Source organism: Oncorhynchus keta, unplaced genomic scaffold (assembly GCF_023373465.1).
Source record: "Oncorhynchus keta strain PuntledgeMale-10-30-2019 unplaced genomic scaffold, Oket_V2 Un_contig_26588_pilon_pilon, whole genome shotgun sequence".
Classification (NCBI taxonomy): domain Eukaryota; kingdom Metazoa; phylum Chordata; class Actinopteri; order Salmoniformes; family Salmonidae; genus Oncorhynchus; species Oncorhynchus keta.
The window spans coordinates 51,236-65,252 of NW_026285052.1; the positions used below are offsets into that span (position 1 = coordinate 51,236).

The 14,017-nt window shown below is 44.2% G+C and overlaps 1 protein-coding gene across 5 annotated transcripts in view; it reads right to left on the reverse strand.

Moving 5' to 3' along the window:
• Positions 1-3,508: 3,508 nt before the first annotated feature.
• Positions 3,509-14,017, reverse strand: part of LOC118394880 (EMILIN-3-like) — a 69,723-nt gene continuing 59,214 nt past the window's right edge. For 2 of the 5 annotated variants that reach the window (XM_035788492.1, XM_052506526.1), the window contains 6 exons: positions 12,598-12,720; positions 10,495-10,808; positions 10,058-10,380; positions 9,490-9,840; positions 7,009-9,226; positions 5,925-6,440 (listed from right to left, as the gene is read on the reverse strand). In XM_035788492.1, coding sequence (XP_035644385.1) covers positions 8,081-9,226; positions 9,490-9,840; positions 10,058-10,380; positions 10,495-10,808; positions 12,598-12,720 — 2,257 coding nt within the window. In that variant the 3' untranslated portion in view covers positions 5,925-6,440; positions 7,009-8,080. Of the gene's footprint in view, positions 3,941-5,924; positions 9,227-9,489; positions 9,841-10,057; positions 10,381-10,494; positions 10,809-12,597; positions 12,721-14,017 lie in introns of those variants that run through there. The other 3 variants (XM_052506525.1, XM_035788494.2, XM_052506524.1) reach the window with 3 other exon arrangements.

Consider the following 14,017-nt stretch of genomic DNA (forward strand, 5'->3'; position numbering starts at 1 on the left):
AGGGCTCAGAACGCACCCTTGTGGGGCCCCAGTGTTGGGGATCAGCGGGGTGGAGATGTTGTTACCTACCCTCACCACCTGTGGGCGGCCCGTCAGGAAGTCCAGTACCCAGTTGCACGGGGCGGGGTCGAGACCCAGGGTCTCGAGCTTGATGACGAGCTTGGAGGGCACTATGGTGTTAAATGCCGAGCTGTAGTCGATGAACAGCATTCTCACATAGGTATTCCTCTTGTCCAGATGGGTTAGGGTAGTGTGCAGTGTGGTTGAGATTGCATCGTCTGTGGACCTATTTGGGCGGTAAGCAAATTGGAGTGAGTCTAGGGTGTCAGGTAGGGTGGAGGTGATATGGTCCTTGACTAGTCTCTCAAAGCACTTCATGATGACGGAAGTGAGTGCTACGGGGCGGTAGTCGTTTAGCTCAGTTACCTTAGCTTTCTTGGGAACAGGAACAATGGTGGCCCTCTTGAAGCATGTGGGAACAACAGACTGGGATAGGGATTGATTGAATATGTCCGTAAACACACCAGCCAGCTGGTCTGCGCATGTTCTGAGGGCGCGGCTGGGGATGCCGTCTGGGCCTGCAGCCTTGCGAGGGTTGACACGTTTAAATGTTTTCCTCACGTTGGCTGCAGTGAAGGAGAGTCCGTATGTTTTGGTTGCGGGTAGTGTCAGTGGCACTGTATTGTCCTCAAAGCAGGAAAAAAAAAGTTATTTAGTCTGCCTGGGAGCAAGACATCCTGGTCCGTGACGGTGCTGGTTCTCTTTTTGTAATCCGTGATTGACTGTAGACCCTTGTAGCTAAATATGCATGTTTAAAAATATATACTTCTGTGTATTGATTTTAAGAAAGGCATTAATGTTTATGGTTAGGTACACGTTGGAACAACGACAGGCCATTTTCACGAATGCGCACCGCATCGATTTTAAGCAACGCAGGACACGCTAGATAAACTAGTAATATCACCAACCATGTGTAGTTATAACTCGTGATTATGATTGATTGATTGTTTTTTATAAGATAAGTTTAATGCTAGCTAGCAACTTACCTTGGCTTCTTACTGCATTTGCGTAACAAGAAGGCTCCTCGTGAGGCAGGTGGTTAGAGCGTTGGACTAGTTAACTGTAAAGTTGCCAGATTGAATACCTGAGCTGAAAAGGTACAAATGTGTTGTTCTGCCCCTGAACAAGGCAGTTAACCCACCGTTACGCAGCTGGTGGTTGAATGTTTGAAGGGGTACAGCTGACCCTGGTGCTAGAGGGGGTACGCAGCTGGAGGTTGAATGTTTGAAGGGGTACAGCTGACCCTGGTGCTAGAGGGGGGGACGCAGCTGGAGGTTGAATGTTTGAAGGGGTACAGCTGACCCTGGTGCTAGAGGGGGTACAGCTGGAGGTTGAATGTTTGAAGGCGTACAGCTGACCCTGGTGCTAGAGGGGGTACAGCTGGAGGTTGAATGTTTGAAGGCGTACAGCTGACCCTGGTGCTAGAGGGGGTACAGCTGGAGGTTGAATGTTTGAAGGGGTACAGCTGACCCTGGTGCTAGAGGGGGTACAGTTGGAGGTTGAATGTTTGAAGGGGTACAGCTGACCCTGGTGCTAGAGGGGGTACAGCTGGATGCTACTTCATTTCACACACATCACCATGTCTCTCTGTTCCCTTAGCCTCTATATACAGCTACTTAATTTCACACACATCACCATGTCTCTCTGTTCCCTTAGCCTCCATATACAGCTACTTCCTTTCACACACATCACCATGTCTCTCTGTTCCCTTAGCCTCCATATACAGCTACTTCCTTTCACACACATCACCATGTCTCTCTGTTCCCTTAGCCTCCATATACAGCTACTTCATTTCACACACATCACCATGTCTCTCTGTTCCCTTAGCCTCCATATACAGCTACTTCCTTTCACACACATCACCATGTCTCTCTGTTCCCTTAGCCTCTATATACAGCTACTTAATTTCACACACATCACCATGTCTCTCTGTTCCCTTAGCCTCCATATACAGCTACTTAATTTCACACACATCACCATGTCTCTCTGTTCCCTTAGCCTCCATATACAGCTACTTAATTTCACACACATCACCATGTCTCTCTGTTCCCTTAGCCTCCATATACAGCTACTTCCTTTCACACACATCACCATGTCTCTCTGTTCCCTTAGCCTCCATATACAGCTACTTCCTTTCACACACATCACCATGTCTCTCTGTTCCCTTAGCCTCCATATACAGCTACTTCCTTTCACACACATCACCATGTCTCTCTGTTCCCTTAGCCTCCATATACAGCTACTTCATTTCACACACATCACCATGTCTCTCTGTTCCCTTAGCCTCTATATACAGCTACTTCCTTTCACACACATCACCATGTCACTCTGTTCCCTTAGCCTCTATATACAGCTACTTAATTTCACACATCACCATGGGGGGGGGGGGGTGGCTCCCCTTCCTGGTCGGGTGGCGCTTGGCAGTCGTCGTCACCGGCCTATTAGCTGCCACTGATTGTCTTTCTTCCCCCTCCTTGTATGTTTATTGTTAGCACCTGTTAGTGAATCATTAGTTGGGCTTTATTAGACAGCCTGTTTCTTTGTGCGGGAATAATTATTGTGACCTTCGGTTATGTAGTAGAGGAACGTGTTTGTTCCTGGTCGTGTATTAAGCTGTACTATTTTCGTCCCTCGTGTTTGGCCATTTTGGTTTTGAGCACCCAGTGTTGCGTGAGTGCATTAAAGAGCACAGTATTGCACTCTCTGTTTCCTGCGTCTGACTCCACACCCACGACACCCGGAGCATTACAGTTCCCTTAGCCTCCATATACAGCTACTTCATTTCACACACATCACCATGTCGAAACATTGACTTTCTTCAGATGTATCAGATGGGAAAAAGACAACAGTTGAAATAACCGTTCATTTTCAGGTCCCATGATAATATGACAGAGGTGGGACCTTATTTATTTACTATTTTATGGATTACTTCCTGTGATGGGTTTTGTTGTGGTTGATATTGTGATGATGAGGAGACTTGCTGTGAGACAGGCTGTGTTAGAAGCACTGAAACTTAGTGTAAGAGTCCAGACTGTGTGGAAGGATGTCCAAAATCAAATGCTAGCCCCTAAACTCTATACACTTAGAACTGAAAGAATTGTATAAATATAACCAAAATGGTAACAGCTCCACCATGCCTTTTAATTTGCTAGTTGGATTGTCTGCCATATTGCTTAAACCTTTCCAATCCTGTCAGATTTACAGAAATACATAGAGATGAGGGTCTATGGGTTGATTTGGGATGTTTATTAATCTGCTGAACAGACATTGTGGAAGGAGATGCCTAATCTGAATGTGCTTGATGTCACTTCCTCCCACTAGGCAACTTCAATTTCCTGATCTGTAATCAGTGATGCTGATCTGCCAGACCTCAGATTGGGAGAGTCACTAATTACGTGCTACATGGAAACCAATCTGTACTTAGATAGCTACAGGAAGTACCCTCTTATTGGTTCATCCAACCTTCCTCTTTTTAACATCACCCAACCTGGAGCACGTGTTTACCTATTGTAGCCAATTTGGAGGTGCTAGTTTCTAAAGTCTTCCTCTCCGAGTGTGTTTTATTGAAATGGCGGTGCCTGTCAATGCCAGGGGCCATCCACAAGAGACTGTTGTTTTTGCATGAAAAGATGGTTTGTTTTCAAGCACTGAGACCTGCTCAGAATGTCTTAGGCTGAGTTTGTAGGCCAGAATGTTCCAATACAAGTCGAAAGGTTTACAAGCCTGGTGGAAGAGGTGGAATACAACGTGTGGTGGTACTGACCTGAAGGCCTGGGTTTGAAGCCCCCTGGTGTCAGATCTGGGTAAACCCCACCCCAGCTCTTGAGGCCTGTAGCCACTGGTTCTCTTCCTTTGCCTTGAACCAGAGAGTGACTTAGACCTGGGAAACAAAGTGAACATGCAGTATTCTCTGGCCTGTCAGTGACATTGGTTGGTCTTTACAGTGCTGCAGCCCTGGAGTTCTAGCACTGGGGACACTTGGGTTTAGGTTGTTGTTCTCACTGATCTTGTGTTAGTATGTTGTAAACCCAAAGCTTAGCCAGGTGAGTCGCTGTGCTCCAAGGCCCCTGTCTTGTCAGGTTCCTCTCTGTCCTAGCAGAGCCATGATCTGACCCATTCTGATCCATTCTGGGCCAGTCCAAATGAAGGGCCCAGTGCTGCTCAGCCTTGGTATAGCTAACCTCTGTTATTACACAGGAAATACATTGGATAATCTGGAAGGTGACCTGTTGCAGAGATAAGCACTGACTAACTGGCAAGCCTTAAAAACCTCTTTAATTTATTTCAGTGTTTTCAAAAAAGTTTAAATGGTTCATCAGCTAATATATTTAAATTAAATACAAAAATTGCATATCATATAAATGGCCAAATGTATTGTCCAATATTATTGTGTATTGTATTTTAGAAAAGATAAACAAAAATGTCTTAAATCACTAAAGATGCTACCTTAACGAACAAGAGTTTAGAATGGTTTCGCTGAGGGTTATCTGGTGTCATGGGACTACTAAACCTCATCCAGCTACATACTGTAACACTTTCACATGATTAGTTACTCACTCATTTTAAATAAGGAGCAACGTGAGGATTTGTCCATCAGCTTTGGAATCAGAATTCTTGAATAGTTTGGAATGACAAATGCTTTCCCCTTGTCATGCATTAGAAGATATTGCATGAAATTATTGTACACACTTAGAAAAAAAGATTTGCTAGGCTGTTCCCATAGCATAATCCTTTTGGATCATTGTAGAACTCTGTGGAAAGGGTTCTACATGGAACCCAAAAGGGTTCTTCAAAGGGTTATTCTATGGGGACAGCTGAATAACTCTTTTAGGTTCTAGATTATACACTAGGACATTTTTTAGTTTTAGTTTGGGGGGGGGGGATTGGTTCAGAAAAGGGCTAGAAAGAGGGGGAGGAGGAAGGAGAAGAGGAAGATAGTGGTCAGAGCTGTAGCCTGCCCATCCTTTCTCTGACTGCATCCTTAAATAAAGGTTACCTAAAGACATTGAGATTCTCTCACTCCACCAAAATAAGGACTCACAGTTCATCTTTGGTTCTCATTGTAATATCTTGGCAACTTCTAACCATTCTTTAAAACAACGATTGACAGTTAATCTTTGGCGACTTCGAACCAGTGGTCTGTGATACGTGCTGATGCAGTAAACCTGCCGACAGTGCAGCTCTCGTGCACTGAATCAAATCCTATCCCTCCGTTTACTCTCTAGTCCACCTGACATGGAAAAATGGTCTTCTTCTGTGAAATGGGGGAGATTAGTCCCTGACTGTCCCTTTGTCTTGAAAATACCACTGAAATACTAAAGAACAAACCATAAAATCTCTGTTATCAGAGGATTTGATTCCTCCTGCTGGTTAATCTTCGAACTGCATCCGAACATGAGAAATTAGATTTTCTTTTCTTTCTTTCTTTTACAAGTGCCCGTCTGTTTTTGCTATTATGTCAACTTCCTGGTAAGAGCACAATCCGATCTGGACCAGGCTATTACCAAAACACTTCAGAATACTAATATTATGTCTTTGACATCAGTATGACCAGAAAATAAACCACAACACTTTAAAAGTAAAAATAGCCTTTTGAATGACCAAAACATTACCCAGAATATTTTTACCCTAAGAACAGTCTGAGTGGGCAGAGAGATTCTATATACTCATGACCGCTCTTTGAAATGGCCTTGAGGTCACTGCCAGTTAACAAGGTAAACAATGGGACAAGTCATTCCAAGCCTAAATAGTATGCCTCAACCCATAGACATAAGGGACTGTACATGGAAACAGCATACAATAAGTGTACTGGACAATTGATTGGTGCCTCTGCATTAGCATCACAAGTGACAATATGGTCAGGATTGTATGTAAAGATCAGACATTTATTTTATATTCTATGATAGGCCAGCATAGCAAAAAGATCAACTAGAACACTCATGAGAAATAAAGGTGAGAAGTAATGGTGAGACATAATTTGACAGAAGATACATAATTAGAGCCATGTGCCTGATATAGGCACCCGGCCACCCTACAGTGTGTAGGACCCATTGATTTGTGTCATTTCTAACACTCATCTCCTGTCCGAATGCTTTTTAAAAAGTTTCTATAACAAAATGTGATATCATATCACGTGAAAGTTAATTACTTATGATTCAGGAAATACAACTACAGAGATTGATGGGGAGGGGCGAGGAACCCATATACCTCACTTCAATCAAGCAGGCTTCAGTCACCCTAAAGATTGAAGCGGGAGACAACAGCTCACACTGGGGCAGACAGGTGTCCTGCGATGGACAGCTCGCACAGCTTCCTCACCTATGGAGCTGGATCAAAGGTGATCTCATTGAAGAGGAGACCTAGGAGCCTCTCTACGTAGCCTGTAATGTTTTTGAAAGGGGAAATGTTTGTTAAATGGGTAGTGCATTTTATTGTATTTTATGATTCTATCTACTCATTCTACAATGTGTTTTCTATTTGTTTTCTCATTCTACAAGGTGTTTTTTATTTGAAATATGCAATATTTGGTTGTGCAGTTTTTGTGAAACTTTTCAATGTTTTTATTTTGAATTTTAGTGTGTGTGAATTGCTCAACTGATGCAGATTTGAAATTAATAACTATAATCCCCCCCCCCCAAAAAAAAATATAAATCATCATGACTAGCCCCAATGACACAAGATACATCAACTGTAAGACAACGAAATGAAAGGGCAAAATATTATATTCCTTTTGTGGACAACATCCCTTGGGGCCAGCTGTGTGTTCTAAGACTAAATGTAGGGGGCTTAGGGATGAAAGATAAAAACCATATACTGTAGTGACTCAGCTGTGTTATAGAAAATATACCGTTTACATGTCAAAGCAGCCACAGTTGCATTATTTGACGTTAGGCCTATGATCTCCAACAATGTTGGCTACCGTGTCAGACATCGAACTCTGATACTTACATTATGGTCAGCGCTTCCAAGATCCACTGTCTATGATGGCATCCGTTTTCAGGACGAGCTTCTTGGCACGACTCATCGAATGTTCTCCCCAATTGGTAAAGCTGCCTCCTGCCCACCCGAAATGAAAAGCAGCCACAGCTTTCTGATGTCTTCATACGTTCTGTTTGAGCGAGATACTGGCTTATGGTTTGTTGACAAGACCAAATCAAGGCGTAGGGGCACGTGATGTCGGTTTTAAGGCAGAACATAATATATATGATAAGACGCTACCGTTGGGGTTTTACACTTCCTGCTTCATGTGACGTTGCATAAAGCCGGACGTAAAGCCTTGGTTATGCCTGTCCAGAGATAGAGGAAGGAGTATCTGGCCTGCCTCCTGAATCCAAGCGTTTGACATGGGGGAGGGGACCAGTGACTTTATGATCCAACTTTATCAATGTAGAAGCAACAGTCATTTTGATGATGTTCGGGACCTTTAAGGAGAAATACTCAAAAATGAATGTTAACCAAATGTCTAGCACCTTTCATATTGACATACAGTATTTTTAAAGGACAGTCCACACAGAGAGTAGAGTGTGCTTGCAGGGTAGAAACCCATAGTCCCAACCCACTGGGCACATACTGGTTGAATCAACGTTGTTTCCACTTCATTTCAATCAAATTGAGTTGAACAAATGTGGAATAGACATTGAATTGACGTCTGTGCCCAGTGGGATATCATTTGCTTTGTTTTTGTTGATAATTTTTCACAAATATGTCTAATACAGTATAACAATGAAGTCATCTTTTCTTCAAATAAGTTAAAAAGTCAGTTAATATCAATATAAAATGTGAAAACAAAACTATAAGAAAAAAACTAAATGCCCCTTTTGAAGAAAAACTTGAGGGAAAATATTGCCCAACTATACAACCAAGGGTGCATTTCAATAGCTTCAAATGGCCTATTCTACTCATCTCCTCTCCTTCACTGATCTGAAAATGCAGGAATGAATCTGTTCTCAAGTTTCCCATTTGAGCAGATGAAGGAGAGCAGAAGATGAGAGGACATACGTCTTTCTCCATAGCACAAGTGTTACTGGTCTCCCCTCTGATTGGCTGAGCCATTTCCGACACAGTCTTTCATTTCTCCCTTCAGTTTGGCCAGCTGTGTGGAGTGACTGGCCATCGTTCCTTTGACCTGTGACAGTTGCAAGTCTGAGTGTCTCTCCAGCTCTGTCCTGATCCTCTCCAGGTTGTCCGCCAGCTCCCCCAGGCTACCACACTGTCCCTCCACCTGGGCCACTCGACTATCCACCTCCTCCACCTCCCTCTGCACCCCCAGGGCCGTACTCCGGCAGCCCTGCAGCTCCCCAGCCAGTCTCCTCCTCATGCTCACCAGCTCCCCCTTTAGCTGGGCTAGTCGGTGCTCCCCGGCCCCCAGGAGGAAGGCCTGGCGTCCCACCAGCTGGGTGATACCCTGGACCTGTGTGGCTAGCTGATTCTCCCTGTGTGTCCACGTGGCATTAGCATGGCCCACTTCCTTACTGAACAGGCTAACAGAGTCCCTCAGGCCCTTCAGGGTGCGGTTGACTGAGTTGACTTTGATCTTGAGGAGGGTGATCTCTCCCTGGACAGAGCCTTCCTCGTCCTCCTGGGCAATGCGGCTCAGTAGGGTCTGCAGGGTGGTATTGAGACGGTCCAGCTGGTCAGCATGGGAGTCCAGACGGCCTGACACCTTCTTCTCCACCGCCTCACACTCCGCCGCTAGGCCTGTCCGTGCGCCTCCTCCAGGGGGAGTGGCGTGGGAGCAGGAGGAGGTGCAGAGGAGCTCCAGGTCTGTGAGTTTCCTCTGGATGCAGTCCAGATCTCCTTCCACCCTCCTCCTGACCGACTCAATCTCTGTCTCCAGGGCAGGCATCACCTGACCCTCCAGCAGAGTTGGGGCGGTGGTGTTACTCAGCTCCTCCAAAGCCACAAACACCCTCTCCTCCAGGGACTTCAGCTTGTCCTTCAGCAGGGTCTTGAAGCCATCCAGACCCCCAGGCACCTTGCCAACCCCTACGTCCCCAGACTCGGTGACATTGAGCCTGACATCCATGTCTTCCAGATGGGCCTCTATCAGGGTCTCAATGTGGATGGTCTGGTCAGTGAGAGAAACCTGAAGCTCCAGCTGGGACTCTTTTAAGCCCTTCACTGACTCCTCCAGCATCAACATCCTCTGCGACAGGCTGTTCACCTGCTGGGACAGTCACATGTCAGGCATACAGTGTAGCAATAAGACATTTAGCAAATATTTGAGTAATATACAAGTTTTAGCGATTTAGCAGATAATATTTCATATTTACATTGAATAACTGTAACCCAATTTTCCTAGTGCATTTTTCAAGGTGTGTATGCCCATAACATTTGATGTGGTAGCTACTGTTTGAAGTATTGATGTGTTGCCTCAATAAAAACATGCCATGTCCAGTAGCATTGAGAAACACCAAAGTTCATTGGTACCTGTCCACAGCAGCTCTCAGTGAGGGTCAGTCCCTGTATCTGGGCCTGCAGGGTACCCAGCTCCTCTCTCAGTCCAGTTTCTCTGCCGTCCAGAGACTGCTGTATGTGCTCCTGGCCGTTCATGTGTTCATTATGGCACTGTCTCTGGACCTCTCCTATCCTCTCCTCACAGTGGTTCTCCAGGCCAGACAGACGCCTCTCAAAGCCGTCCAGGATGTCAGCGCGGACACCTGCTAGTTTAGCATCCAGCAGCTCCTCCAGGGTGGAGGGAGAGACTGACCCAGTGATGGGCCTGCCAGTCACAGCTTCCAACAACTTTTTCAGCTGCCCTTCATGGCCCAGAACCATGCCCTGAGGAAAGACAATGGTTTGGCTTTAGGAACACCTCAAATTCTTTGACACTGTAAGTGAATGACATTGTGTGGAAATAGCCTAGTCTCAGAACCTCAGTGTGAGATTCAGAATGTTACCAATCAGCAAAAGTGATATTATTGATTTAGACATCTGCTACATTTCCATAAGCTAGCATAAACCAGTCTAATAACATTAACAAAACCGTAGCACCCACCTGTATCTCCTCAAGCACATGTCCTTTGGCTTTGAGCTCATCCTTTACCTCTGTCACCCTCCCAGCCAGGTCTCTGAACCCAGGGAGTCCCTCTCCCCCCTCCAGGCCATCTGGGGTCCCGTCTGGGATCACCCCAAAGCCAACAGAGGTGTCTGAAAGACGGGGGACGGTGGAGAGCAAGGAGCCCAGCATATTTTTTGTGTCCTCCCGGAGAGAGAGGTGCAGGCGGTCTTCTAGGCTGGCCATCACCCCGTTCAGAATGTCCAGATCCTGGGTCAGACGAAGCAGGTCCTCCTCCATACGATCGAGACGGTCTCCACCAACTTTATGACCCAGAGAGAAAGAGAAAACGTTATTACACAGGGCAAGGGAGGGAGAAGTGAATCACAGTTTGAAAATATAAATGGGCAAATATTTCACCCAATGTCTGGACTCACCATAGTTGGGTTTGCCGTTCCCGGTGGGCAGTTGTCCAGTGGGGATGGGTCTGCTATTAGGCTGATTTGGGAAGGGGCTCCCTGGCTCCAGATTAGCCCCACCAGGGACAGGTTTTTGGATCAGGGGAGGTTGGGGCTGCCCATGGGGGTACCCCTTGATCCCTGGTCGGTGTGGGGCACCCCCTTTGAAAGGGGGCAGAGTGGTGGGTCCATCGTAGCAGTTCTCCCCAGAGTAGCCAGGACAACACCTCCACTCCAGCGCAGTAATTCTCTTATAGCCCACCTTATACTTGGGCTTGTAGAAGGTCCGGTACCTGGAGTGGATGGAGAGGAGAGAAGATAACAAGAGGTCAGTGACTATCTCAGAAAGTGAGATGGGAGGAGAGAAGATGGTAGATCAAAGGATCAAGGTTTGTATATTGATACTGGGGAGGGTATGAACAGTAGATTTGGAGATAAAGAGACACTTTAGTGTGCTGATGATGATGAGGCATTCTCAGATGAAGGATTGTTACAAGGGTCATTGACCTCACTGAGACGGTTATGTCTTAAGGTGTCTACTCTTCTACTGAAGAATAGTGATCTCTACTCTCTCTTTCCTCTCTCTCTTCTATCTCATTCCCTACATTAAAAAAAAGTAGAAATGCTTTCTCTCTGTGATGTCACTACAGAGGACCTTTGAGAGGCTTCAGTCACATCAGAGAGAATCTGACATCCCAGCTCACACACTCATTACAGAGATGAGCTATAGACACACAAACACATACGCACTCATGCATGCACACAAACGGACACAGCACAATTTCACTGTAAACTTATACTGAAAAGGTGGCCTCTGTAATAACCATAATGTGAGTTTGTTTATAATCCACTGAGATGGAAATAAATGGTCAAATTTGACAAGAATCCAATTATTATGAAAACTAGCAGACCATTAACACTTTCCAACCTTTGAGGCCTGAGCAGAGTCACAGAGCCACTGACCACAAACACAGCTGGAAGTGCAGCTGGAGGGACAGTGTGGAGTTAACTAGTAATACAAACTGACACCACCAGAGGGCAGCACATATACATGAGTCCCAATGCATGGTACACCACCTACTTTGCTGTGCCTGTCAAAACTATACGGAAAGTGTACAGCAGTGGGGTGAGTCTCATAAACCACGTTCCCATCCACAGTTTTATGCGAGTCAAGTCATACCATATAAAAACAAATCATGACAGCTGTGATGGAAACAGGACATTTCCGTACAACAGATCATTTGTTCTTTCGACATTGTGGGATCTTTTGGAGGTCTTTAAAAGGATTATATTTATGCACAAATATTGATATAATAATTATCATACAGAAGTAAATGTGGAGTGATGGTGTGTGGTCCTCCTACTACGACTAGGGATTGGCCTACCATGCAGTTTATTAGGCTACAGATGAAATAAGTTACGATGAACTTCACAGGGTGGTGAAAGTGCAAGGTGATGAGCCTGATGCTCCTTTCCAATAAATATTAAGGGTTTTATTCTAGTGACATGATGATCGATGCTTGGCTGCTGTTTTTACAAATAAAAACATTCTGGCTCTTATCCATAATATCATCATCTAAACTAGCCTACCTGCAGACCACTGTATCCGCGAGATGTTGGCTAGAGCGAAAGTACCAAGACGTAATCACTGGCATGTTTTCATCTGCAATGAGCCAGTTTGTTGGAAACACCACTGGTGGGTTTCAGATTATAGAATATTCGAATGAAAATATGTTGCAAACTGGATGGAAAGCTAGCTACTATCAGTATCTATTATGTCCCTGTATGTATCCTCTCTCATGTTACGATAAGTAGTGTCAGAGGCTGGTGGGTCTGAATTGAGTAACTATCAGGGTTGGGGTCAATTCCAATTGAATTTGAAATTATTGAATTCACTCATGAAGTGAAGAATTTACAAAGCATTACATTCTAATTTAAAAAAATCTTCAACTCATGGAATTGGAATTGAATTGGAATTCAACTGTTTGGACTTTTTGAATGGGAATTGAATTGTACAAACAAAACATCTTTGGAATTGAATTAAATTGGAATTTAATATTTTTTCGAAGAGTGTAGACTTACATGACGACAGGACACTTCTGACCCCAGATGCACTTGGTGGTGTACTCTGCCTTCACATAGGTGGCCATGCCGTCCTCAATCATACACGTGATGTTCTTCTGGACCACATACGCACAGTGATTTCTGTTAGAGATCGAAAGAGAGAAGACAACAACAACAAAATACAACATCATCAAGTGCTCAATCCGACGTTGTATCTCCTGTAGGACTTTGTGTACTAAAGCTGTCTATAACAACATTAGAGATAGTTGCTAATCCAACACACACAGCTGCTTTTCATAACGACCAAGGAATTCAATCATTTTGTACCACACTTTCTGAAAGTTTAGTGATGAAATTTCCAATGACACTTGATTCCCCCATTCAGTGCACTATACTTTAGGCCAAAATAAAATGTGAAGACATGTATGTGTCATTGAGGTTTCCCTCATGAAATTAAAACATACTAATCGAGCGATTTATGTGATTTAATGTGAAGTTAATATGTTAACATAAAATTAAACATGTCACAACATGTTAGCACATGTGAGAACATGATCTCATGTGAAATTGATGTGAAATACATGTGACAACATGGGGATGCAAAATCTCAACATCTGATAACATCAAACTTCACGTGACAATCACACAATTATTGACTTGATTCCGGGTAACTTGCAAAATGCAGAAATGTATTCTTGCCAATACATCTGTGGTTGATCTCTGTCATGGCCACATATCTGCTGGCAATGCAGGAAATTCCTCTTAATGGCATCCTAGAGGTTATGAGTTCAAATCCCAGGTGTGGTTGTGTCCAAGTGTGCTAACCAATGTTGAGGTCAGTTCCATTTACATTCCAGTCAATTCAGAAAGTAAACCAAAATCGACCTTGACATTTTACGGGAATTAGAATTGGAATTTCTGTGTACTTCCTGAATATAGTTCATTGTTGTATATTTTGAGTACCAGGATGTGTACTCAAAGCATGTGCGTACCAATTGGCATGTGTCTTCACTGACATTTTCAACCTCTCCCTGACCGAGTCTGTAATACCTATTTCTGTAATACCTGTTTCAAGCAGACCACCGTAGTCCCTGTGCCCAAGGAAGCAAAGGTAACCTGCCTAAATGATTACCGCCCGTAGCGCTCACGTCGGTAGCCATTGTTGTGTCTTGACTATCATTAATGTGATTGACTGTTATTTTATAAAATAATTACATACCATGTAAAATTATTATGCAACAATTAATTAAGTAGTAATCTGGGGCACCATGGGAAAAGTAATTTAACGAGTTACTATCTCCCAATTAAACTAAAAAGACAAATATCTCTTACATCAGTCAATTCATTCATTCTTATTTACCTTCAGTCTCATTCTGAATTGCACAAAATCCTTGGATGTCTGCACGAACCCTAGCATAAATGATGAATCAGCGATATA